General features: G+C 33.0%; 3 protein-coding genes across 3 annotated transcripts in view; 1 reads left to right on the top strand and 2 right to left on the bottom strand.

Moving 5' to 3' along the window:
- Positions 1 to 4,424: 4,424 nt before the first annotated feature.
- Positions 4,425 to 8,165, bottom strand: LOC133204620 (uncharacterized). The gene is made up of 5 exons (XM_061340373.1): positions 7,814 to 8,165; positions 7,443 to 7,635; positions 6,903 to 7,222; positions 6,534 to 6,806; positions 4,425 to 6,346 (listed from the first exon to the last, which is right to left on the bottom strand). Exons 1-5 carry the CDS (start codon positions 8,163 to 8,165, stop codon positions 4,425 to 4,427), a joined length of 3,060 nt encoding a protein of 1,019 aa, XP_061196357.1.
- Positions 8,166 to 11,537: 3,372 nt separating this feature from the next.
- LOC133204619 (uncharacterized) lies at positions 11,538 to 16,706 on the top strand. The gene is made up of 6 exons (XM_061340372.1): positions 11,538 to 12,213; positions 13,392 to 13,584; positions 13,741 to 14,054; positions 14,329 to 14,544; positions 14,700 to 16,577; positions 16,669 to 16,706. Exons 1-6 carry the CDS (start codon positions 11,538 to 11,540, stop codon positions 16,704 to 16,706), a joined length of 3,315 nt encoding a protein of 1,104 aa, XP_061196356.1.
- Positions 16,707 to 21,607: 4,901 nt separating this feature from the next.
- LOC133204618 (uncharacterized) overlaps positions 21,608 to 27,953 on the bottom strand; it is a 37,713-nt gene continuing 31,367 nt past the window's right edge. Inside the window, exon 4 of the mRNA XM_061340371.1 lies at positions 21,608 to 21,666. Coding sequence (XP_061196355.1) covers positions 21,608 to 21,666 — 59 coding nt within the window. The remainder of the gene's footprint in view (positions 21,667 to 27,953) is intronic.

Genomic DNA, 27,953 nt, shown 5'->3' with positions numbered 1-27,953 from the left:
TCAATAAGTACAAGTTATCTGAGAGAAATATGCCCGAATACGGCTATAGTTGGTATGAAACAATGCGTATACATAGATGAAAATGTTGCGTTTTTAAGAATTCATGTCAGCTTTAATCTTGTGGTCCCAACCAACTCCATTAATTTTGAATTTACACAAATAAAACAAATTTTCTTTTCTGATCCTGTTTTTAATGCGAAGAAGATTTATGAAAGTTATTTATGCCACCAAATTATCACTTTTTTTTCATTATTTCTCTATGGAATATATGTTGCTATTCATGTGGACATATCCTCTATACCCAATTATGCTTTACCGGTATTTCAAGTTTGGTTGAAATTTCCAAGTCGAAAATGTGAATAGTTTACAGATGGACAATCAGACAGGTGAGCTAGACGGACGCCAGACAACTCAGAAAAGCACACTCAAGCTAATGTTTTAAGTGAGCTATAAGAAAAATACATTTTCTTCTGCGCAATTGCTAAGAAAACGTTCATGAAAAACAAATTGCTTCCTATTTTCACACTTGCTTTCAAATTTCTTTCTTAAATCCATGGCACTTGGTCTACGAACAATTGAGCCATACAGCGGATCCAAAACTTTACACTTACTTTAAACATTATCATTCCTATTTAACTGACTTTTTGCTTTTGTTGTCGGCTTTGTTCAATAAATAATTATTCCGTGTGATAATTATATCTCTCCTTCTTTGGTTGCTATTTTTTTCCTTCAAATTGGTAAATGCACAAAACCAAGATATATGTCACAAATATCCCCTGCCCATCATTCTTATTTTGAAGATATGAGAGAAGTTATGAGAACAAGCTTACAAGGAACTCAAAATTGTGAAAATATTAGTTTCATCCTTTTTTTCATCTTTCGTGAAAAGTTTTGTCAAACTCATTTATAACAAAGTTTAGTTTCAAAAATAATACTAAAAAGACAAGGAAGGAAATTATTTTACGTCTGCTCATTGTACGAGCGGTGTTCCAAAATTAATGACACTACGCTGTTTTCATCCACATTTTTTATCTTTGATCCTTTTATTCATCCCTGCCCTTTAAAGTACTTACCCTTGGCCTGGATACAGTTTTTTTAAACGATCAATCCAATTCTGGAAACATTTTTCATACTCTTTAATAGGGACACCCATCATATACTGATAAATTGCAAACCCAAGAACTTTTCGTGATTTGTATCTTTTTACAGATTAAGTTAAGGGAACAGAAAGAAGTCGCAAGGGGCTAAGTCTGGAGAAAATGGGAGGTGTGGTAGGACAGTGACCTTTCTCGGTCACAGTGTGTGCTTTGTGTGCAAAGTCGGAGACACTTCATACCCGTTTTGGGGCGCCGACTTTCGTAATATTTCTTCAGTTTTTTAATAACAACATTTTCATAGACGTTACCTGTGACTGTTTTGCCATTTTGCATGACAGCGCCTTTATTGTCAAAGAAAATAACATATAAACTTTCTTTACGGTTCGTAATCTTTTTGCAATACCAGATTCTGTTAGAGCTCTTACGTTTTGGCTCAAAATAGTATATCCAGGTCTCATCACCAGTAACTATATTATCAAAAAGTCTTTTGGTATATTTTGGATACAATTTTAATAATTTCTTCGCATATTCAAAACGGACTCTCTTTAATTTGTTCATCGCTAACCAAATGAGGTATACCGGCCTTGCGTTTTATCTTTCTAAGCTTCAGATTTTTTTTTTCAAAATACCATTAACATGTGCTAAAGACAAGTTTGTTATCCGAACCAATTGCCTCACGGTACATCTTGCGCCTTTCTGTAAGATTTGGTGGATTTTTACGATGTTATTGTTGGTTGTAACTGTTGCAGGGCGGAGCAGCATAGCAGCATCTTTGAGGTGTTGGTAACCTGTTTTAAATTTAACATCCCACCTACAAACAGACCTATGAGAAATTTGACCATTCCCATTCCCATAGATATCACATACCTCACGATGAATATCTACGGGTTTAACGCCAAGTAAGGGCCTACCTTTTATATAGGTCCTAATTTCAAGTGCATTGTTTACTCTTTTTCCAGTCATCGTATAGTGTAATGAATACGCTATAAAGCAATGTACACTGTAGCAAAGTCAGTGAAATTGTGAACATGAAATTTTCTTCCGCTACGGTTCAGTTAATAATCTAACGTGTCAATGGTTTCAGTAAGATATTTACACGATTTTCGAGCGAAGAATGTGAAATGACATTATTTTTGGAACACTTGTCGTATGTCCTTATGATGCGAATCGTGTTAAACCCTGACCCATTTAAAACTTTGAATTTTTTTGTGATGGCTCAAGTTTTTTTTTCTATTTTTTTTTACCTTTATCTTTTTTTATCTGCTATGGGTGATTCCAGACGGCTATTTTTTTAAAATATGTTTTGCTTTGAATGCTCGTCCAAATAAGAAAGAAATGAGATGCCTTCGGTTCAGTTGTTGCAATTGTTCTTATTTTAGAATTTATTTAAAATTCTTCTGGTATTTAAATTGCTCTTGGAAAATTAAAGATTTCAAATGCAGTAGCGATTAAAATGAAGTATATAAGAATTGTTTGGACAAATAAGTAGCATCCAAAACACGAAAGTATCTATGCACCCACAAATCAATATCTATACCAGACTGGCCTTATTCTTAGGGAAAAGATCGGCTTCAGTGTTTCGGGTCTGTTTCTGACCCGAGTACTCATGTGGAAAACTAAGATCGCACGATGCATCTGCAGCATTTGTCTACGGCATTCATTTAGAAATGCTTCCCTAGACGGCCAGTGTAAGGTTTATGATTCAAATGTTCTACAAAATACACCATTGTAGATAAATTGTCTAAGCGACATCACTCGTGCAACTTGCAATTGTCTCGACAGGACATAAAAATATTCACAGCTTTAAAATAACAAAGTTTTTTAATTGTAAACATACGGAGTTTTAATTTGAAAAAGCATCACTATACTTCAAAGAACCTTCTTTAAGAAAGCAACACCTTTCACATGTCTTTAAAATCTAATCAAACGTACGGTTTCTTAAGATAAGAATAATTATGCTTGTTTTAAGAGAGACACAAAAAAGTAAGAGTTTATAATGTAGCCCCGCATCTACCTAAAGTATTGAGGAGTCGGGTCAATCTAGATTACCAGGTACTACCCCTAACAAAAATTGACTATAGTTTACTGTAGTTATCTACAGTTTACTAAAGTTAACTAAAGATTACTATAGCTATCTGTAGTAAATTGATACTTTTGATTTACTGTGAAACTTTATGCAAGATTTGGGGTTCGGGGGATTGGAAGCTAATAAATCTTTTAAATTTGATAATAATGATTGAAAACTTGAAAATCATATCTGAATATACAAGTAACATTTCCAATCAATATCAAAAATGTGCATGTATGAATTTGAGAACATAAAATATAACAATCTGAAATCCATAGTAAAAATACTTTGATTTACTTAAGTAAAAACGTTGATTTACTGTGATAAAAACTTTGTTACTATAGTTAATAAACTATAGTAAATTATATTAGTTTTTTGTTAGGGTTTTTGATATTTTCGCGAATATTTTAATGTCGAAGAAAAAAATGCCCTCTCTTGTATTCTATAAAAAAAATTAATTTTACATAGAGTATTTCAATATTTATACAGATCACCCGAATTACTGATTTTGATTTCAAATTATAAATGTTTCATTTGTCTAAAAGTTTAAAAATCGGACTGTTACTGATGGTAGCTATTTAATATGCTGATTAAAGTTTAAAACTAATTAAAATAAACTTTTAAAAAATCTTCAAATACAATTGTATAACAAGCATTCTGAGAGTATTGCATTAGCAATACTAGTCCCCTACCGGCAAGTGTAATCTGGTTCCCGTTAAGAATTGAAAATGCCATAATTCTGTCAAAAATCAATGAAGTGGAACGAAATGCAAACTTGATCTTTAACTAAGTAAGGTAAAGTCACATACCAAAAATCAGCTCAATATCTGAAAGTGTTTAGAAGAAAATTGCGGAAAACCCTTAAAAATTGAAATGGCCGTAATTCCGTCAAAAATCAATGAAGCGGAACGAAATGCAAACTTGATCTGTAACTCATCATAATTCACTCACATACCAAAATTCAGCTCAATATCTGCAAGCGTTTAGGAAAAAAGTGCGGAAAACCAAGTGGGACAGACAGACAGACAGACGGACAGACGGACGGACAGACTCAGAGGAAACCTATAGTCCCCTCCGGTTTCACCGGTAGGGGACTAACAAGAAAGGCATTCTAGTGTTCCCAGAACAATGTTTTATTTTGAAAATTATACAAGAGATACTAGTAAAGTTTCAAAAAGCAACGAATAATGATAATCACTCAATATACTGACATGAATGCATTTATGTGACTTATGTTAGCCTTCTAGCTGACCCATCTCCTAATTCTGAAAGGTAGCCCTGTATTTCATATCATATTCCTTCTTCTTTTCTGGCATTTTAAGATAAAAAAACATTTTGCTGGCCATGCCGGAAATGTTTGGGAATTCTTCACATTGTTTTTCTATGTCACTCATATAATCCATCAAGGGATATCTGCGTAATTCTAATCGTGAAGCAAAGAACATTTGCATGTAGTAGTGATTTAGTCTTTCCTTTAGTACACGAGTCTGTAAAATAATTTCTGCTTTCAATGCTTCATCTTCGATGGTACTCACATCTAAAAAGTCTTGTTCGACTGCATGCTTTAAACAGCGTATGGCTGATTCGACAGCAGATAGACTTAACGTGACGTTTCTTTTGTCATACTCTGCAATACTGTATTCATATAGGAAGTTTGCTATTGATGTAAAATCTACAGCTTTGTCGCACGGGATTTGTAACCAACTGATTAAATCATCTATTCTCCAGGGTATGAGGTTTTCTAGTAGTAAAACACCCTCTGGTTTTTGTTTAGCCGCCAAATTACCTCCAAGTTCTCGGTCAGACGCTTTTGCTAGTATGATTCGAGATGATCGTTGATCAATTTGGTCGATTATTCCTTCAATAAAATCTAAAAAGTTTGGAGGATTGGCCTCAGAATCTGGTAAAAGAAGCAGAAGTTCATATGTGTCTTTTAGGAGTTGGGATACTGTTTCATAATGTCCCATCCTTGAGAGAACCTTTGCGGTGCGTATGGATATTGGAATAAACGTATTTTCAACGGTGGCTCTTAATTTCATAGTTTGCACAAAAGTTGGAATATCTGAAAGAACGATTCTTACCAAATTTGCTCCATACATATGTCCATGTTTTTCAGCAACAAATTGTATTATGTTTGCTGGAAATAAACGAAGCGATTCTATGCAGATACACAAAGCGTTTATGTCGTTGTCTGAAAAACAGTCAATCAGGTTATTAGTAGGAATGAAATAATGGGGTAGAAACCTTGTTTTCAAGTTGGATATCAGTTTACTGATGACATACAATACACAGCCACTAAAGCAAGTGTCCCAAGCGCTAGAAGGCATTTCCTCGCATGAACGTAAAAAGACGGCTCTTAAATGCTTAACTTTCAGTGATTGATTGAGGTGAAAGGTAATATTTTCGAGTAACACCTTCAGTATAAAATACCCATACTGCTGTGTCTCCGTAAGGTTTTCCATGATTATGAACTTTGCCATGGAAAAATTGTATTTCCATTCTATCGTAGGATTTTTACTTTTTGGGTGAGGTTTCGGAATTAACGTGCAACCTCTCTGTAAAATACGATAAACGAGATCAGGAGACGGAAAATCATAGTTTCTTTTCCGCTCTTTCCATTCACATGTCGGAAATGGGCAACAAATACCTACATACTGTATTTCTGATCGACGAAAATTAGGTAGAGATTTAAGACTTTCTGGAATGTCGTATGCTTGAAGATAAATACTTGAACCAGTTTGAAAAATATAATCCTCTTTGCATGTTGCTTGACATTTTGGAAGTTTAAGTCTGCAGTAGCCAGGGTGGGTGTCTGATGACTCCACATACACATGTGATGAAAATTGTTCGAACGCTTGATCTGCATGCCCGATAGTTTTGTCTCTTCTTATAATAACAACTTTTGGCATTTTTCTATAACGTTTATTGTAGAACGATTGCATTTTCTGCGATCTGGTTATGTCTCTTAATGTAAAATAGCATGGATTACACCAAGGGCCTCTAAAGTGATAAAATATCCTCTGATCGTCCCTTAAACAGAAGAGACGACCATCTGCTGTGTTGTAAGTCTCTTTTAGTGTTTTAGGTAAGAGAATTTTCATTATGAACGATAAATGCGTTAATGGAACCCCTGTGAGAGGATCGATATGCATTTCATCCTCTATTAGACCTTGGATCGACTCTGAAGAAAAGTTTACATGCATTAAGATGTATATTTTTAGATGAATGTTTTAATAAATCAAAAAGATATAATTTATAAAGTAACATTTTGTGCAATTTTTGGTAGAGAATTATTAATCGTCAGTTCAAATTATATTAGATTAAAGCACACGCTAACCCTTTTAGCTATTTTTTTATGAAACATATACCTTCAGTTTCTTCTAACTGTAGGTCGACTGGATGGTATGATCGAAAGTTCATTGTGCTTTTGCCGCTGCTCTCATTGCTTTTTTCATCCAAAGTTTCCTCCCCAGTTTCATTTTCACGTATGCTATGAACTGCAAAACCAGCAACACCGTTTAGTGTTGTTTCGGGTATGAATCTTTCATCGCACTTACTTGTAACCTTTTCTATTATAAGATGTTTCTTTGTCTTGGTATCTAAGCCTTTTGAACAAGCTAGGATCCTTAGTATCAATGCTTCTGAAATGGAAAAACATGATAAATGTTTAAAATATACTAAAGAATCGTTTTAAACAATTGTGTTACGAATAACAGAACACTACTAAGGAATATTACTATATGGCCAGTGCCTTTGCCATAGTTTTGGACGCAAACTCAAATAATGGAACTCTCCAAGGTGACCAAGAAATATTGTCAAACGATTTTGATCATGCTTGTTCATTTTTCCTTTGACTTCGGTCCGGTATATGTCGTCATGGTACACGTTGAAGACGATGACTTCAAGGAATAGCGAGTCAGCTACAGCCTGTAAAATAATGTGGTCGCTCCATTCACCAGACTTCGACATTCTTTTAAGATATTCTTCCCATTTTTCTTCTGATAAAAATGAAGAAGGATGACCTTTGTCTTCTTGGAAAGGATACTGTCTCAGATATCTAGGAAATTAAGCAAAAAGAAATGTGCTAAAAGTGATTTACAATAGAAATTAATATGTATTTCTTTATAAAATATTTTTAATTAACCACGGGTAAAATGTGCAAGGTTTTGAAAATACTCGACAATGACCAGTGCCTATTTTTAACGGTCAAGATCTACCTTTTGGGATTCTAAATGGAATTATACTCATTAATAATTTCAATTTTTTACGAAACTTACTCTATTGCTGTATGTCTGAGAGATTCTGCTGTATGCCCAAGGCATCCATTTATTAGCAACTGATCAGCTATAGCTCGAAACATACAGTTCCCATCGGAAACAACATCTTTTACCTCAAAACTGTTATCAACTGCAAACTTTCTCAAAGACTTTTGAAAGACTGGCATGTTCACGTATTGTTCTACACCTTTACCTATAATTTATAATGGTTGTTATATATCACCAAATTAAAGACCTGAGAGTTAATAAAGTAATCATTGAACTGAATTCATTTCATGGATGTGGATCATTTTGTATTTAATCATATATATCATATATATGATATAATTATATGAAATAATCACATATATGATACGGAAAGTAAATCTTACTGAATCTTCCATTATTTCTTGTGTCCATAGAAGGAGAAAGATATTCTTCTTCATATGCATCTAAATAAAAGTTGTCCTCCATTGTCGAGGTATGATTCTCCCAGTATTCGTCCTCACTGTCAAAATAATCTGTTTTGTCGTTGTCCTCAATTATACTGTTTTGATACACTGGAATATTTCCTGAGTTCCAATCCATGTGTTTTGACGTTTCAATTAAATGGTTATCGAAGATTTCTTCAAAAACATTTTCTTCGCTATCACATTCAAACAATTCTCTTTGGGTCCAAATACCACAGAGGGAGTTTTTAAATATCGTTTTCTCAATCAGTTGTGTTAAATTCTTCGAAGACATTTGTACTGATATATTTTTCTACTCTTCTGATGAAATATCATACATGCCTTAAAAGAAAACAAAGTAATAAAATAAATATTGTAAAGAAATGAAAGCCTCTAGAAAGGAATGGCCGTTTTGGCACTAAAAATATCCAAACTATTCACAAGTTTATAAAAATTATTGAAATTTCAATTTTGATCTACGGACGGAATTCTTTATTTGTAGTACTAATCCAGGAAATAACACTGGTATTAAAAAAAGGCAATATGTTAACAATCCCTTTTTGTTTAGAAAAAAGATGATTCATTATACATACATACATACATACATACATACATACATACATACATACATATATATATATATATAGAGAGAGAGAGAGAGAGAGAGAGAGATTTGCGTTTGTGTTGTAAATTCAATCATTTAATGCTTTTGCTCTACTATTTTAAATCTAAATGTCCTTGTGAATCTTTTAGACAGACCGACGAAGGAACAGAGAAGGGTCTAAGATGAAGCAACATACTTTCCTCGAAACCTGTCAGTTGTAATAAGAGGTGTCCTTTTTCTTCCACTGCTGTTTTATACATACCCGCCGGCACTTAAGCCTTAACTGTATAACCCTCCTTTAACTTTATGATAAAGACTTTTCATTCTTGTCCTTTTATTTTATGCTCTAGAGAGTATTTCAGTTACAACTCAATTGAACAAAAAAATATCGCCGTCAACTATATCCAAAATTTCAAGTCAAATTGTCTCTTAATGACTCATAAGAATGTTTAGAGTTTGCAAGCTTTTCAGTGTTTGTTTTGAAATGGAAGGATTTTTTTAGGGGGTCTTTTTTTTGTTTAAATTTTTAGAAACACAACAGAGAATAACTGTATTGTTACGAACCCATCAGTAGAATTAAGTACTTAGGACGCAATTTAACAAAAATATAATAAATATTCCTTTCAGCATCCCCCAAAGAAACAATTATAGATAAACTAATATTAAAATGAAATTCAAACTTTTTTGTTCTTTAACAATTAAAAATTTCTATCCTACTTATTTTACAAATACTTCATTTTAAAAAAAATACAGTCTTCAGAATAAAAATGAACTTATAAATGTACATGATACTATTACATTAACTTTTAATTTCTAACGAAACATTATGCAGAATTTCGCGATGATATTAAGAAAAAATAATCAAGATATAGATTTTTAACATTATACTTTTCATTATACTTTCATATGTAAGGAATTTAGTGGTATTTTATTTCTCAACCATCTAAGTCAAAACATAGTACGTATTTGTATTAGATCGATATTTCCAATTATATGTAGAAATTATATACAAGTAGGTTTGAAAAGAAAAACATAGTTCTATAACCATGTGATGGTTGAGCTAACATACTGTAGATTCCTAAACATACGCGAGGAATTAATCATCGCGTAATTACGCGAGAAGCACCACTCACGAAATAAAATTACTCGCGTTTATATTTATGGGTGCTGAATTCAATGTAAAATCTCTTGATCAACCGTCCACTCGTGAATTATTGTTCTCGCGATTTGACATCAAAGAGCCATTTCGCGAAAATAAGTACTCGCGAAAAAAAGGAATCTACAGTGTTCAGAAAGAGAATATAAAATAATTGCGTCTCATTTTTTTTACAGATGAGAAAATTACACCCTATTAAGATTTCCGATTTTTTTCTCTAAATTCTTGAAAGCTCTGTTCAACACACAAGAGTTTTGCTACTGTCATGTTGTAAATTTTGAAATTATCGGGTGTCAGTAAATTCAAACAACATGACACTACTAAGTTTGCAGGAGAAAATGTAACAAGTTGCTTCGCATTAATACCCGCTTAAAATTTACCACCATTATGAAAAAAAAGAAAGAAGAATTGTTAACATACAGAAGTCTCAAGGGGAAGAATGTGCTTTAAATTAATGTAGGTTATGAGGATATAACTTTCTCCACATCTAACAGAGAACATTTGAATTAAATGTTTTATTCCGATTTGCTAAACCTGCTACTCTGACATGTTTAAATGCGTCTTTTTCTCTACGAAACTTAAGTTACAAGGTGCATTAGGTATATTTTAAGATTCTAAAGCCTTCAATAACTATTTCCAACTGTTTACCATATTTTCCTAGTAAATTTTATTTTATCATGCTAAGATTATTTATGTCGTATCATATTTTATACAACTATTGACTTTTGAATTCGGTCTAATGGTCAAGAGTAGATCGAATTCAAAAGCCAAGGACGGTTTTATTAAAAAATCAGGAATTTTACAACATTTTTGACACTTTAGTTCTTGTCTCCAAACAAATGTAAATACGCATAATATAATGTGTAGTGTAACATCACATAATACTTATATTTTAATAGCTTGATAACTGTTTAAAAGTGGAAAACAATATAATAAACAATAAATACTCAACTAATTATTAATAAACGAGTTTAGTTTCTTCGGTACTGGCGTCTGCCATGATAACTGTTTAAAAGTGGAAAACAATATAATAAACAATAAATACTCAACTAATTATTAATAAACGAGTTTAGTTTCTTCGGTACTGGCGTCTGCCATGTTTACATTCATAACAACAAAGCTTTAAAACGCGCAATTTGATTTGTCGAAATAAATGTAAGTAAATGGTTGGTCAAGAGGGAAACCTCAAATAAAACTCATGGAACATCATTTTGAGGTGAATTTACTCTGAGATACACCTAAGGAAAGGAGTCTAGACCAATCAAAAGCATCAAAATTCCAGACCATTTAATGAAAAGGGTTATAGCTGGTGGTTTACCTTTCAAAGTATGTGGGTGTACAAACTGTTCTAAACATGTTCTAGTAAATTACAGTTGAAAAAAAAATGAATTTCCTTCCTTTTATCGCCTTGTTGGAAAGTGGTACGTGATGTATATGTTTATACATATATTGAATTTATTTTTTTTAAAAATACTCCCGAAAAGACAAGCAATGAATTCATAAAAGTGATGCAAAAAAAATTCGAAAAAGGCAAATTTTAATGTTAATCTTTACAGTTGTGAAATCTAATGCATTGATTACAGGCTGCAGAATCAAGGAATTGGTTGGTGGAGAATTGGAGTTGCGTCATCTTTCAATTACCCTCTGGATTATCATTCAGCTAGCTTAAGGAGCCTGGATGGTCAACAAATTACCTAACAGCTTTAAAATGTTTTTAAAACTCGGTAATTCAAATTCAAAATTTAATAGATTCATGCGTTCTTTCTGTTAAATTTGGCTTTAGTTCCGCTCTAGACATAACATCATTTTATATAAAACTTCCTTGTCCGGGATCTAATTGTTTTTATTTATAGCTTTCCGCATTGCTATGGAAATGGGGATGTAACTCTGCATAGACACAATAGAAAATGTCGCATTTCAGTGTTCTATCCGAATTTGAAAAATCATCGGACAGGACAGAAACTAAAACATATTTTCGGGGAATTTGGTCCAATGATACACCCGGAGAATGTGATGAAGAAGTTCAAAATGAATTCATAAATGTTCCAGAAGAAAATTTGGAGGGAAGCAGTGTTACCTTCCCAAACGAAATACCGAATGATTATAATCTGACGAAGATGACCCTCTCAAATAACGTTGCTCACGACTTTGAGGATGACTCCATCATACCAAAAAACGTGGAAAAAACGTGCAAAAAATCAAGTTTCATTTGCTCTGAAAATCCACAGGAAACCGATATGACTTTCAAAAACGAAAACTATCATGGATCATCTAAAAAGACAGAACACCAAAACGATGAAAATAAAGACAAAAAAGAGTTAACAAAGAGAACTGACAAAAAAGATATAGAAAAGAAGAAAAACAAAAAAGATCCAACTTCTCACTCTGAAAACTCAAGTAAACATGCCTTTTCGAACATGGATTTAAATCAACTTGATTTTGAAACTGATGCCACTGATTTTTTCGATAGTGAAGACGAGTATTTTGAAACATACAGAAGCAATATTAAGAGCGATAGTATATTTGCTTTCCATGGAATGATTCACTCTCCTTCCACAACACCTCCGGAAAGTGGGAGATATAGTAAGATTATCTTCAATGATATAGTATCATCTATTATTCAACTAATGTGTTATAGCTCTTTATTCTTTTTACCGTCACGATAGCTAAATCGGTATGTAGCGCTCGCTCCGTGATCGGGAGGTCGTGGGTTCGAGCCCCAGCCGGAACTGATCTAAGTCGATAAAAATTAGGTAGCAACTGTCCCTTCGCCAAGCGCTCGGATCGGAAGTGAAAGTTGCGGGTCCTTCGGATTAGACCTTAAAAACGGAGGCCCGTGTCACGACAGGCGTTGGAACGTTAAAGATCCCTCACTGCTCAATGGCCCTAAGTGCCGAATAAACGTCTATATTTTGAAGCCCTTCACCGGTATATGGTGACATCTCTGTATGAGTGAAAAATTCTCGAACGAGACGTAAAGCAACTTTCAATCAATCAATCTTTATTCTTTTTTATGCCCGCAATGAATGTGGCCAGAATAAAGTGTTTGTAATGTCCATCTTCAGTCCATCATTTCATCACACTGTGTTTAGCTTATATCAAAGAAACTGTTCAAAATATTTTTATCAAAACCCATACACTATTACGTTTTGTAGAAGTTAGTCCCCGAGGGTCTCTACAGCCCAGTAGCTAAGTACTTCGGTACTAGCTTGAAAATACGGATATATATTTATTTAATTGCTGTGGTAAAATTTAGAAATTTTTTTCAAATTAAGGATTATCTCCCTCATGCATAGCTCTGATCCTTCGACGTATTTGGCTCCTGTCTTTGGCCCCACTTTTTCAGCTCTTCAAAGTTTTTTTTAATTAAAATATTTCGGATTTCCAACGATTTGGCATGAGCATCACTAAAAGATTTTTCTAATATATTTCAATGTAAAAATTTCATCTCCTGTTGTGTCTCCACTTTACCCCGGGGTCATTATTTGAACAATTTAGAATATTTACATTTGCTGTGCTTTCTGCTAAGCCAACTGTGAAATTGATTTGAAAACCATTTTTGTGTATACTCACGCTTAGAAATATACACGGAGAAACTCGCGCTAAAGTGACGTCACAATGAGGCCACAGAGACTTTAATAAAAATATGACGATAAAGAGCTGCGAGAAATTCAAACATTTGGTATATTTTTGGTGCATTTAAACATGTAAAATGCTTACGTAGGTTTTTTTTTCTTCAATTTTCTATTTTTTTTAAACAGGTAAAGGAGTATCACAATACAATAACATGCCAGTATTTGTGAATTCCTTGCAGAAATTTGCAAAAGCCAATGGATTTACTGTCCATGACGTTATGGCAGATGGAAACTGTCTTTTTAGAGCCATCGATGATCAGCTTGCTGTTAATGGAATCTTTGGCAACTCCCCTGATTCACTGCGGAAAAACGCTTTAAAGTACGCTATACGAAGCTTTTCATTGAAAAAAGTCTACATAGCAAAATACCTTCTACGTAAAAATTCACCTTTATATATAAAAAAAATCATCAATACGGATTGAGAAGATTAGTTTTTTAAGCTTTTAAATTCTCACAAGATTTTTAAAATTTGCAGGTTTCTTCGGGAAAATCCATATCAAGAAGATGGTTCGCACACGGAGTCCTTCCTTTTCACCGAGAACTGGGAACAATACTTGTTTCGAATGGAGCAAAATACGGAATGGTGTGATCACGTCATCCTTAAGGCTGCTGTGGATGCCTTGGGTCTACATGCTGTAGTCTTTAATGTATATAGGGATGACATCAGACGCACAGAAGTTCTTTGCAGAAACCCGTCTGATGGCAATATAACAGTTTATCTCGGTCATTTTGGAGAATTTCACTATCTTAGCTTAAGACCTGAAAACTGGGAGAAAGAGTGGCAATACAGTTAAGATCTGCTATTTTAAAAAGCCTATTATAAATAAAAATTCTCGGTATCATATTTTTTGGCGTAAGCTTAATAACTAGTAAGATTTTAGTATTGTATTTGTCCATCAAGAAAGGTGTACATAATGTAAATGAAACAAACCATGCAACATTTCGTGCTTTTGTTGAAAAATATGCGTTATATTTACAACAAGAGAGGCATATATAAAAACTGTGCGACGTCTTTTTTTGCATCCAAGATCTGATTTTGTTTTAATTATACATTTCATTATAGAAGCACTGATGTTCAGACAACAACTACTCACTAGACAAATTGAAAGTATCCAAAGTAACGAGAGAAACGGTTTAAAAGACTTCCACAGAATAAAATCAAACTGTGGGCTCCGAACAGAGATGAAAGGTGATCGGAAACACTCGGACCTTAAAAATTTCGGATACACAGTATGTCCAGTTTATGGTTTGAAAGACCTTGATATGGAAGAAAATGAAGGTATAATTTTAAATTATTGAAAACAATTGCTATTTCATGAGTAAAATAAGATGTTTCCCTTCTTATCTAATTGAATAATATTAAATTAAGGAGAGCATGTCAAAAAACCGATTTTGAATTCCAAGAATGTTAATGCAATCTTTAACATTGTTTAGAATCACTGCATCGTCTTGTAGAGGATCCATTTTACATTGATACACGAACAGGACTTCCACTTCAACATTTAACGTATCTCATTAAACATTTGATTCCTCCTATGATGAATCTCGTTAATTCTTATGCACTTCCGCCAATACAAAAGGACGGAATAATGTTTCAGTATATAGGATCATTCGCAACGGGAACATATGTATTCTTAAAGGATATTACTCGAGGATATACATTACGAAACAAGGTAAAAAAAGATGCTACTGTCGTTGCCTTAAGACCGCTTACATCAGCAATTTTATTCGATACAAAGGACACACATCCCGGTTACCTACGATTAAAAATTTTATCTTCGTTGCATACATTCCCAGAAAAGAGTTTGTATCGAAATGAAGACAGTGTTTTTTTAAAAAGATTAGATGCCCCTGATGAGATGTCTTTACCAGAGAGGTCAGAAAGATGTTTTACGGGGTTCTCTAGTGGTGAGTTACCTCCCGCTGTAGAAGAGTGGCGAAATAGACGAAGGAAATTCCAGTGGCCGTCACACAATGTGATAGCTGCTATTCATAATGCAGGATGTACCATAATTCCAAAACATCACCCAAAAAGCTGTAATCCGGAAATCGAGTGGAAATTCAACTTCTCCAGCTCTGAAGTAGTTATCTTTGAATGTGGTCTTACGGAAAAGCAATTGCGCGGATTTGATGTATTACAAATACTTATAGAACACAGCACATGTCATTTTGGACGTGGATTAAAATTGAAGCATACTAAGGCAATATTTTTCAACTGCTGCGAGCAGATTCCTGTTAAAGCATGGGAGACGAACTTCAGTGGGTGTATTCTTTACGCTATTGCATTTTTGTCAACTTGTCTAAGAAAAAAGAATCTGCCTCATTATTTCATTCAGTCATGCAATTTGATTGAGAACTACACGGAAGTAGATCTTGAAGCCATACTTATTCAAATAGAGGCTATACGTGTGTTTCCAGTACAGACTATACAATATCTTGCTGAAAATTATGGATACACATACGGAGCAAACCTATCAAGGTTTATTTTACAAGATTGTAGAAGATTTGCATCAAATAGAGACATACTGTCAACTTATCATGATGTCTTCGTTCCTGGAACAATCAGGACAATAAAATTTTTAACCAGACAGGGATATTACGAAGCAGCTTTTTATCTTCTCCTTGATACCTATGAGGTACATTTGTGCTCTATATATGCCAAACCTAACGATTTGAATTTCAATTTTGCAGAATTTTTCTGTAGTGCTCTCGGCGAAATTCAACAGGAAGCCACTAAGACCATTTTGGCCAAAAAATTTGAAAACAAATATGGCATGAACATCCTGAATTCCGTCATGAACACAGATGGTCTTTTTGTAAAAGATATATTACCATGGGAGGTAAATTACCATATTGCCAACCTGCATATACCAATGGAGAAAACGTCTAGTTTCGAATCAGTTGGCGAATTCTTTTACAAATTTAGTAAAACTGAGGTTAGGAGATTAAACAGTTACTTAGCAGAGCTAGGAATTTCGGAAGCAATTCAGTGTTTCGATAGAGCTATTCTAGACGGAACTATGATTGATATTGAAATTGACGACGAAGCTTTAAAAAAGGATATTCAATCTCAGAAGTCAAAAAATACGAAAAGGCTTAAAGAAAAATTAAGAGATTGCTACTTGCATACTTTCTGCATCTCAAAAATGGAAAGCAAATATCAACCGCTCGATATGTATATGCCTGCAATAGAAGAATTATGCAAAGAATTCCCAGAAATGAGTGGAGTCGTAAGTCATATGTACGGATACTTGCGACGTCCTAGTAAACAAAGGGAATATGAACAGTATTTTGATAGTTTCTTGGGGACAGGTATGTAGAAACGGCAGCTTACTTTTGTGAATCCTCGAAATATGATTTAAAAATTGTATTTTGATCCCGTGTACTCTTTTTTCATTTGTAGGTGAAGTGTACAAAGGGTCATCAAAATTGAAAAAATAGATATTGAACTATCATAGACAGATGTACGCCAGTATGGCGTGTAGGTAAACGTTCGCAATGATAAACATATGGTAGCGTATGTAATTAAAGTTTATGTACAGTGGAATTCGAAGGAAAAGACATTTTTTTCGCTTACCATGGTATTCTCAAACGCTTCCTCTTAGTGACTGGAACTAAAGTGACTGAATAGCTTGTTTGATTTTTTAATGAAATAATAACTTGTTGATAAAATATGTGATAGTATTTCAAACATCAAAATATTATCGTTCATATGAAACTATGAATGTGTCTTTTTAAATAGGTAAACGATAAGAATTTCGAAAATTGTTGTCAATTTTCATAAATTTACGTGTATCTCGACACTCGATTGATAAATTTGGAAAATCAACTTTCATTCTTAAGATTTAACAAAGAAGCAGTTTTTCCTTTTAAATTCCTTTCTTCTTGAAATATGTGTAAATAAATTTTGCATTGATAATTAATTCAATTGTGTTTGTAAATATCATATCAACAATAGCAAGGACCAAGAGACAAACTGGGTAAATCTATTTTTACCAAAGAACAAACCAATTCAGATTGGTTTGTGCTAAAGACCACCTTGCCAGACTTATTTTATGGAGTACTTTGTGAAAAGCCTTCAAATGCTATTAAGTGACCGTGAAATCTTATTTAAGGATTGATTGATTGATTGTATGCTGTTTAACGTCCCATTCGAGAATTTTTCACTCATATAGAGACGTCACCGTATGCCGGTGAAGGGCTTCAAATTTAGACATATACTCGGCACTCAGGGCCATTGAGCATCGAGGGTTCTTTATCGTGTCAACGCCTACCATAACACATGACCCCGGTTTTTAGGTCTCATCCGAAAGACCCTTGACTTTCACCTCTAGTGCCGGGTGCTTGGCGAAGGAACAGTCACTACCTATGTTTACATCTTCGAGAATCGAACCTGGGCCTCCCGATCTACATTCTAGGCAATTGTAACATAGATTTTTAAATTTCTAATAAGAATAGCATCACTGTGCTATATTCTGTTCAAGTAGGATCTTGAAAGGTTACTTTAAATCACATCAATCTATTACTATACGTACGTTAAAGAATTATAACCCTAAACTTTTCCTAAGCAAATTACTGGTAGCAGACTGGACCTCAAGTTTTTTCTACATGTGTCAATCAAGCATAGAGGGCTTTTCAACAAACTTTTAAAACAGTTTCTGATGAAATTAAGTAGCACATGTCCAAGAAGTTAGACTAAAACAATAAACTGAACCGTGGATAACATCATCCATCCTCGAAAAGATTTAAGAAAGAGGTTCATTATTATATACATATAGAAAATCAAAACAGGGAGAATTTTACAAAGCTACTACAGAATCAGAAATGAGTTGCAAAGAACAGAATATTTTCTAGTTATATTGAAGAAAATAAGACCAACCGAAAAAAACTGTGGAAGGGTCCAAAAAGACCTTGCTTTTAAAAATAAACGTCAGGACAGTAGGGACGTCTCTTTAAGGAGGTTGGATCCTGCCATCAAAAGTAATGGGAATTTTTTATCAAGTATATTTTCAGAATTTATACACATAGCTTTATTAAAAATCAAAACAAAAAATGGGGGTCAATGCGATTCTTTTGGTGCTACAGAGCATTAAGTTTGACCTTTTTGCACTGTAAATACGTCTTACACATAAATCAATTTTTAAAGCTTTTTCCTCCAATATTTTTTATTCAAATAAATTATGGGAACAAACACAGTCTTATTTCATCTTGAATAGACACATTAAAATTTGTGACAAAGAAAAAAAAATCAAATTACTCCGCATGTTCAATTATTTAACCTTTTTGTACTCAAAAAATTTCATTTTTCTGGTATAAAAAATTTAACAAGCAAAAATATCATTTGAAAGTAAAGACATTTTACTGAATTTAAGAAGAATGGTTAAAAGTATCTTATATATTCAGAAAAGAAAATAAAAAGTGGGAGTCTGTGATGTTAATTTTTAGATTTTACTAAAATAGTGCTAATTTTAAGCTTAAAATAGGGAATTTTTTTTTTGATTTTCACAATATGTTTGCTACATTTATCAAATATGATGATAGAATTCATGACAGTTTATTTAATACTTAATTTAGGACCAGTATAAAACAGTTCACTGCACAAAATAACTCTGTGTGCAGACTGCATGTAAAAATAGGAATCCAAACTAAACAAACTTTAAATACTTCGAAAGAGAAAAAAATGATCATTTCCTTCTAAAAAAAAAAAAAACCTTCCGCCACACAATATAGTTCCTCACTTTATGCTTTTGGTATGGAATTTAATCATTGAGTTTTAACTGAATATAGTTTAATTAGAATTGTAGAATCCAAAATTATCGATAGAATTAAAACTTTATGCAGAATTTTTGAAATATAGGTTAAGATATAAATCTGCTCAAAAGCTCAGGAGCGAACCTCGTTAAAAGTTGATTGTGAAATTTGTCCCGAGCCAAAATCTGATTTTTGTAAATATTGCAGCTTCACTTGTAATCTAAACTCCCTAAATCTTTAAATATTCTAGTGTGGATAGTTTACGTTTTAAATCATTTCATTCCGAAAATGATAGTCTTTTTACTCTGAAAACGGTTACTGAAAGTTTTGTACGCGAAGCTTCTAAAACTTAACCCATCTAAAAGTACGGGTCTTGATGATATTCCTTTCAGGATCATAAGTGCTGGAGCAAAAATTTTCTTAAAATTCCTATAACATATATTATAATTTTATTTATTTTTTCTTCTATTTTTCCTGAAGATATGAAATAAGCAAGCGTTAAACCTATATATAAAAAGAACAGTTCACTATAAGCAGGCCATTATAAACCAGATTCTCAGCTTTGTTTCAAAAATTTAAGAGAGATCTGTTCATATGCAACTTGCAAAATTTTTAGATTGTAGTGATATTTTATATGAGTTTCAATCTTGTTTTAGAAGAAATTACTCCGATGAAACTTGTTTGATACATTTATTAAATTTAATTAAAGATAATACTGCAAAGGGTTTATATACTCTAATGGTTATGCTTGATCAGCAAAAGGCATTTGACTAAGTAAACCATGTTATACTTTGTATATAAAAAAAAAAATAATAATAAAAAAAAAAATTAAAAAAAATCAAAGCAATTGCTGTTCAACCGGGATTTTTTTTTCATATTTGTCTGAAAGAAAAAAGTATGTTCGCAATAATGGAATTTCATGAGATGCTGGCATTACATGTATCACAAATGGTGTAGCCTAGGGCAACATTCTAGGTCCTCTTTTATTTTTTATATACGTCATTGACATTTTAATTAGTGTTTATGCAGACTGTAAACTTATTTTGATGACAGTGTTATTTTTTTGCACATAAAGATCCAGATTTTATATCAGAAAAGCTCAGTAAAGTTTTAGATCAGACTTCGCACTGGCTTGTAGATAATAAATTATCGTTACATTTAGGCAAAACTGAATACAATTTATTTGGTTTCAAAATGTTCAAAATTTCCAGGTTGTATATACTGATCATCACATTGAATGTAAAGAAAAAAATAAATATCTTTCACTTGTGATTAACAACTTTTTAAGTGGTGAATGCATTGTTGAAGCATTTCACCGTAGCTAACCCACATACTCAAAATAGCGGAAGTCCTTGCGTATAGAAGCGTGTAAACAAACTGAGAGAAAAAAAGGTACCTGTTTAATTGCAAGATAAGCATAAATATTGACACACAGAGATGATGAATTAGTGAAATTATCATTCAGTATATCCCTCTGAATAAGGGTCAGCTGTTTGTTTTAAATTTGTATGAATTTGTAAGTAGAAACGAAATCGTTTGCTCACATACTTACACATGCATGTATTGTTTGAACTTTATAGTCCACAAGAGATATAATTATTTCCCGAAATGGTACCTATTGGATATTGAAATACAGAAAAATGTCATGTATGTTTTTGAGTTCTATATCTAAATGTTGAGATTTGAAATTACACAGTAAAAGATACATCTGTCATTGAAATCACTGTATGCGTCGTTTCAAACGAGATTATTCGAATTGTATTGTTCGTTCCAAAAATAAAAAGCGCATTGTATTGACATGTAATTCAACAAACAAGAGATTCACAATTAAGTCTTGACGGTCACACGAGTAACAAAGTCCATACATACAATTAACTTCACAGTCAGGGATTTTCATACTTCATTTAAACTTAATTTTTGCATCTAAATTTGAAAGATGTCTACGGCTTTTTTTCTGTGGGGTTATTATTCGTCTCTACACGGTCTAACTTGTGAAAATTTTATTGATGCAGGTATCTTTTTTTCAATCAATCAGAAAGGCCTAATTCTCATCAATCTAATAAATATTAAATGATAAATGTGTAAAAACGGAATTCCTGTGAGAGGATCGATGTGCGTTCTAATCTCTAATAGACGTCGGGGAGACTTTGAAGTAAGATATTCATATATCAAAATATTTTAGTTTGTGTAGATATGGAATAAGGAGGCATAAATAAAAATATATATACTAGAAATTTGTTAAGAACGTAACTTTGTTCGATTCATTTACATTATAAAGGTAAATCAGTTTGAATAGCGTATAAAATTCCGAATTGTTTTCTCAGGACCTGAGAATCCATGATATTCTTATTTAATTTATTGAATAATGCTTTATACCTTTACTTTCTTCTAAATACAGATCGTCTAAACAGTTTGATTGGAAGGTTACTGTACTTTTGCTGCTATCATTGCTTTTCTAGATCTCTCCTTTGTTTCCTCCCCATTTTTTTTTCACGTATGCTATGTAAAGCAAACCCAGCAACATTCGTTCAATGTGGTTTCGTGTATGATTTTTTTGTCGCCCATGCCTTTAGATTTTTTTATTAAAGATATTAATTTCTGACTTGGGAACTGTCTTTAGACCAAGCTAGGATCCTTAGTATCAAAGCTTCTAAAATAAATAAAAGCAATGTAAATGTCTACAATTAATATGAAAATGATTAATATCAAATTCAATTGTTTAACAGAGCAGAACACTACTAAGCAATATCACTATGCCTCTGCAATTGTTTGGACGCAAACTCGTTAATGAAACTCCCGGGGTGCCCAAGTAAGATTGTCAGATATTTCTGATCATGCTTATTTATTTTTTCGTTGATTTTATCCGGCAAATGACATCTTGGTAGACGTTAATGACGACTATTTTAAGGAATATCACATCAGCTACAGCGTATAAAATAATGCAGTCGTTCCATTCACCAGACCTCGACAATCTCATCAGATATTCTTCCCATGTTTCCTCTGATAAACAGGAAGAGGGATGGCCTTTGTATTCATTGAAAGGAAACTGTCTCAGATACATAATAATAATCAAGTATCAAAAACAACTTGAACTTGACACCCTGAAAGTAAACTAACCATAGATATGAACATGCATCTTCTAATAGAACAGACCGTTCACGGTAGCTCAGTCGGTAGAGCGCTCGCTCCGTGATCGGGAGGTCGTGAGTTCGAATCTCGGCCGCGACAGACCTAAGTCGATAAAAATAGGTAGCAACTGTTCCTTCGCCATGCGCTCGGCACTTTGAAGTGAAAGTTGCGGGTCCTTCGGATGAGACCTTAAAAACCGAGGCCCCGTGTGATGGCAGGCGTTGGCACGATAAAGATCCCTCACTGCTCAATGGCCCTGAGTGCCGAGTAAAGGTCAAAATTTGAAGCCCTTCACCGGTATATGGTGACGTCTCTATATGAGTGAAAAATTCTCGAATGGGACGTAAAACAATATACAATCAATCAATCAATCTAATAGAACATTTTTTTAAATAATCCTTTTACTAGATATGAGCATATGTACATGGTTTAAAAAATACATGCCATTGATGAGTAGCTATTTGATACCGCAAATACTTTCCTCTTTTGAATTCTAAATGGAATGGTGGCCTCATTAGTTTTTGTTTTAATTTATACCAAAACTTACTGTATTGAAGCGTGTCGAGAGACTCTGCTGAATGTCCAAGGCATCCATTAATGAGCAAATGATCAGCGACAGCACGAAACATACAGTTTCCATCGGCAACGACGCCTTTCAGTTCAAAATTGTGTATTAATGAAAAACATTAAAACTATAATCCAGAAAATTCAGAGTAGAAATGGAGAAAGTAAAACTAATTCACCAGTATTGTCAGTCCGTGCTCAGTGATGCATGCAGAGTAAATAAATTAATCACACCCTGTAAAAGTGAGCATTAACAACAAGAAGTCTGTGAGACAATGCTCACAAGTAGTACCCCCGCTCTGATGTGAATATACAATCTCATGAATCTTACCATATGACATGCCTACACAGAAAGTGTGCTAAATTTTCAAGCATCTGCGATGAGTAGTTGCTGAGAAAATTGCGTACAGACAGACACACAAATATACAGGAAGTTGATATTGGATTTGTTCAGAAATAAATTCCACCATATGGTTTGCCTAAACAAAGACTGTGCTAAAATTTCAAGCATCTGCGATGAGTAATTCCTGAGAAAACTGAGACGAAAATTGGTTATGGATGGACACACAGACAGACAGTATCGTGTCCATGTTTACTAACACATATGTTTGACGTGATGTTATGAAGAAAGTCGTTGTCATCGAATTTCAGGAATTTCCAGTTCAATTCATTAAACTTAAGTTATTTTTTAATTGAAATTTCTTTTTTTAAATTGTAAAAATTGCAAGTTTGCAAGTTGCAAGTTTCGTTATGACATCAATATTTTGCTAGTTTCACATTTTCTATCACATGTTCTATTATAATACGTTCAGGTTAAGGATAAAGTACCCTAAATACATATTCGTGTCTCGATCGATCCGAATTTGTTAAATAGCGGACAGGACTCCATCCTTTCATTTCTCTCTTTTTCTTGAAATTTTAAAACTGCTGTTAAAAATGCTTTCAAAAATGCAAGAGGATTTTAATGGCAATTCGCATTAGCTAACATCTTCTTTTTTTCAAAAGTACGAGTCCCTTTTGGCCGAAATTGAAATTAAAAAAAGAATCTTATCACTGCCTGCAAAATGCAGTTGATCCAACAAGAACAACGCGCTTTAAACTGATGTACATGTACATAACAAGAAAATAACTTTCTCAACAACATCAAGCAAAAACATTTCAATTTTTTTATTCCTTCTTTGTCTATTCGACCTGCTACTCTGACTATTCGTTATTAAAGGCATGTAGTATATGTCGACTAAAAAAGACATAACAGGGTAGTCTTTTTTTACTGATTCTTTTAAGACTAACAAATTTAAAGTAGAGACAATTGGGGTTCTTGATGCACATAAAAAGCTATTACTCAGTGTATAGCGCCTCTAAACATTTATTACATTTTCTTTGAAAATGTATATTTTTCCAACGGAAAGATGTTTATCATTATCTTCCCAAGTTTAAAGCTTGTAATATCTACCAGATTATTAGGACGAACGAAAATGTTCTAAAAATATTTGAGAATATCCTGAAATGATTGAATATGGAAAATTTGAACTTCCTTGCTTTTGTCACCATGTAAGGAAACGTGATATTCATTTTCAGACACCTGTTGAATTTATGCAAATCCTACCGAAAAACAAGGACGAAATTCTAAAAAAAAAAAAAAGTATTAATTTGAAATAAATTCATCAAAGACAATTTTCAATGATTAACCTTTTGTAAAAAAAAAAAAAAAAAAAAAAAAAAAAAAAAAAAAAAAACAACTTCATTTTCTAGGAACTAATTGCTTCATATTGCTTCCCTCACTATTATATATGTAATAATTGTGATTCTGCAAAGACACAATAAAACATGTCGCAATTTAATATTCTAGTCATCGAACAGGAGGGAAACTAAAAAATATTTTCGAGGAATCTGGTCCAATGATAGACCTGAAGAATGTGAAAAAGAAATTCAAAATGAGTTTATTATAAATGGACGAGAAGAAAATTCGCAGGGAAGCAATATTACCTTCCCAAACAAAGAACAGAACTATCAGGATCCGATGAAGATGACCCTCTCAAATAAAGTTGCCGAAGAAAACTCCACGTCCATCATTCCAAATAATGTGGACGTACAATCGAGCTCCATTTGCTTTGGAAATTCAGAAGAAACTGATTTGACTTCCAAGATTGAAATCAGTCATGGATCATTTAATACTCACTCAGACGAATTTGATTTCGAAGACGCTGAAAATAAATAGAAAAAAAGAAATAGAGAAAAGAACAAACAAAAAAGAGATAGAAGAGAAAGACAAAACATCTTCCTTTTCTCACTCTGAAAACCCAGGTAAACAGAATTTCTCGAACACGGAATTCAATCTATATGATTCTGAAACTGATGCAACTGATTATTTCGACAGTGAAGACGAGTACTTTGAAACATACAGAAACAACTTTGAGGAAAGTTCTATGTTTACTTTCCATGGAATGATTCACTCTCCTTCCACAGCCTCTGCACAAATTGGAAGATACAGTAAGATAATCTTCAATGGCATAGTTTTAATTATCATTCAACTAAAGTGTTATTGATTCATTGCTTTCTTTATTTTTAAAAACTCGATTGTTAGTCATAACTAATATTATAGTTTATTTAAGATTAATCTTGAATGCTCTGTCATATCTTCTGTCGCAGCTCGCTATGTATAACACAGAATAGTAATCTGGTTAAATGTAGTACTACTTTATATATATATATATATATATATATATATATATATATATATATATATATATATATATATATATATATATATATATATATATATATATATATATATATATATATATATATATATATATAGAAAATATATTCGAGAAGTAGGGTTAATCAGATGTGTATACTTAAAAACTCCAAGGAACTTTTAGAAAATTTGAAATCACAAAATTTTACCAAAACAAATAACATTAAAATGTACGACTTTTCAACACTTTATACAACCAATCCCCACCATAAATTAAAACCCAAGCTTTTTGACATCATAGACAGCTGCTTTTTCAATAAAATAAAACTCGTAAATTTACTTACCTTGTCATTGGTCATTTGCAATTTTTTTTGTTAAAAACATTCTGATTGTACACACAAGTACTCTGAAATTGATATTAAAAAGATGCTGGAGTTTCTGATTGAGAATATTTATGTAGTTTTTGGAGATCAGGTCTTCCAACAATCTGTCGGAATTCCCATGGGTACAAATTCAGCCTTGTTATTAGCAGACCTAATTTTGTATTCATTTGAAGCTGACTTTATTCAAATAGTATTCATGAGAATAAAAAGAAACCACTTTCAATTGCCTTCAACTCGACATTTAGATATATCGACGACGTATTGTCAATTAACAATAGTTACTTACATTCGTTTCTCGACTCCGTGTAAATTTAAAATAAAAGATACCACAGACTCTGACACATCTGTTTCATATTTTGATATTTTACTAGAAAAAGACGTGAATGGTAACCTTACAACAAAACTGCACGATAAACGTGATGACTTTAACATTTCTTTCGTCAAATTCCCTTATGTAGCAATATACTCTTATCACCTGCATATGGAGTTTGTGTCTCCCAGTTGATTCGATACGCAAGTGCATGTTCTACGTACGAACAATTTCTAAAACGAGGCAATCTATTGACAAACAAGTTGATGAAACAAGAATATCAACAATCTCGTTTGAAGTCATCATTTTGCAAGTTCTCTAGTCGATTAAATGGCCTTGTCAAAAAATACAATCTATCAGTAAATCGTGTTATGACTGACTCTTTCATGCTAATTGTTAGGCCATTATTTACACACTGAATTGTCTATTGATTTTCAGTTTGCCCGATCATGACAAGGAGCACACGACAGGTGTGCCTGGTCGAAAGGGGGTGCTTACTCCTTCTGATCCCACCTCTGATGTTTTAAGAGGTCTGTGTTTGCTTTGTTCCCGATTTGTATTGTTGCAATGGACTTTTGAGCTTGATTACTGTTCGTTATCTCCAAATATATTTCATATAAACTCGATTCATGAAGAGAATGCTAATTTTCATATGACATATCAATGAAATTTTCACCTTTGAAGTCCGCCCAAATTTCTGCCGAATGCCAATCAAATGCGCCCTCGTTCTTTTTTTATATTTAGAAAAACTATTCCATTTCATGATATTTCAGTGAGCCTTATTTGAATTGCAGTTTACAGACACTGAATAAGTAGACCTAAAAGTGGTCATTAGTGACCAGCACTTAAAGGCCGAGGTTTTCAACCGGTCGGTTTTCCTCAGGTAAGTTTGGTGTGGGGTGGAGCTTAATTGAAACGGCTGTGAAGCCCCGAGGGAACCAAGCTGGCTTGTGTATACCTACCTATATACACAGGATGTTACCTGTATATTACCTAAGACATAGTTTAGCTTCGCGTGTTGGTCAATCGAAATGTTGATCGTCAAATTTATGAAATAAAACATGCTAATTTTTGTACGTAGACTGATTCCTTTAGTTCAATTCTTTTTTTAAAAATATGTTTGAATAAAGGAGACAATTTTAGTTTAATTTTGTGCGTTAATAAATTTCAAATCTTTGGTTGTAAGCTGGCGACACCGAGGGAAATAGTCATTCACAAAACGAAAGTAGAAAAAAGCGCAGTCCTGAATAATTAAGTTTCTAAAACTTAGAAATCCTGTCTGAAGGCTAAATTTTGTAGAAAAAATATAATAAATTAGATAAATATTTTTTGTATAATTCCTATGTGATTAACCCATGACGCATGCATGTTCCGTAAAAATGGTCAAGGCATCCGCGTATTGTTTCTCCGACAGGTAGACGAAACGGGAATATAATCACTTTATCCTCCTTTTTTATACATAATTCCATAAATTGTATATGCAATAACAGCTTTTTTAATAATGCTTAGTTCTCTTTAAAACTGGTTATTTTACAGTTTCATTACCATGTCTCGAAGAAATATTGCACGTCTTAAAATTTTTAACTTGGACAATATGACTTTCTCATAATTATAAAAAAGGAATTATTATTTTATTAAATTACACGATGCTTCCAATGCAGTTCGGTATTTTCTGCATGTTTTAAGTAAAATCGATGTACGTGTAAATTTGGATAATCTATACTGCATTATAGATTGAATGTATAGTGAAATGACCCCCCCCCCCCCCGCTTTCTTAATTACAATTTAAATAGATATATGACTGATTTTCTTTTTCATTTATTTAATTATTTGACAGACTGATTAAATATAAA

The sequence above is a fragment of the Saccostrea echinata genome, unplaced genomic scaffold, assembly GCF_033153115.1.
Source record: "Saccostrea echinata isolate AGI-Se365-2 ecotype Australia unplaced genomic scaffold, CSIRO_AGI_Sech_v1 ptg000054l, whole genome shotgun sequence".
In the NCBI taxonomy this organism is placed as follows: domain Eukaryota; kingdom Metazoa; phylum Mollusca; class Bivalvia; order Ostreida; family Ostreidae; genus Saccostrea; species Saccostrea echinata.
The sequence above is the reverse complement of the archived record's forward strand: the minus strand, read 5'-3'. Positions and strand labels throughout refer to the sequence as shown.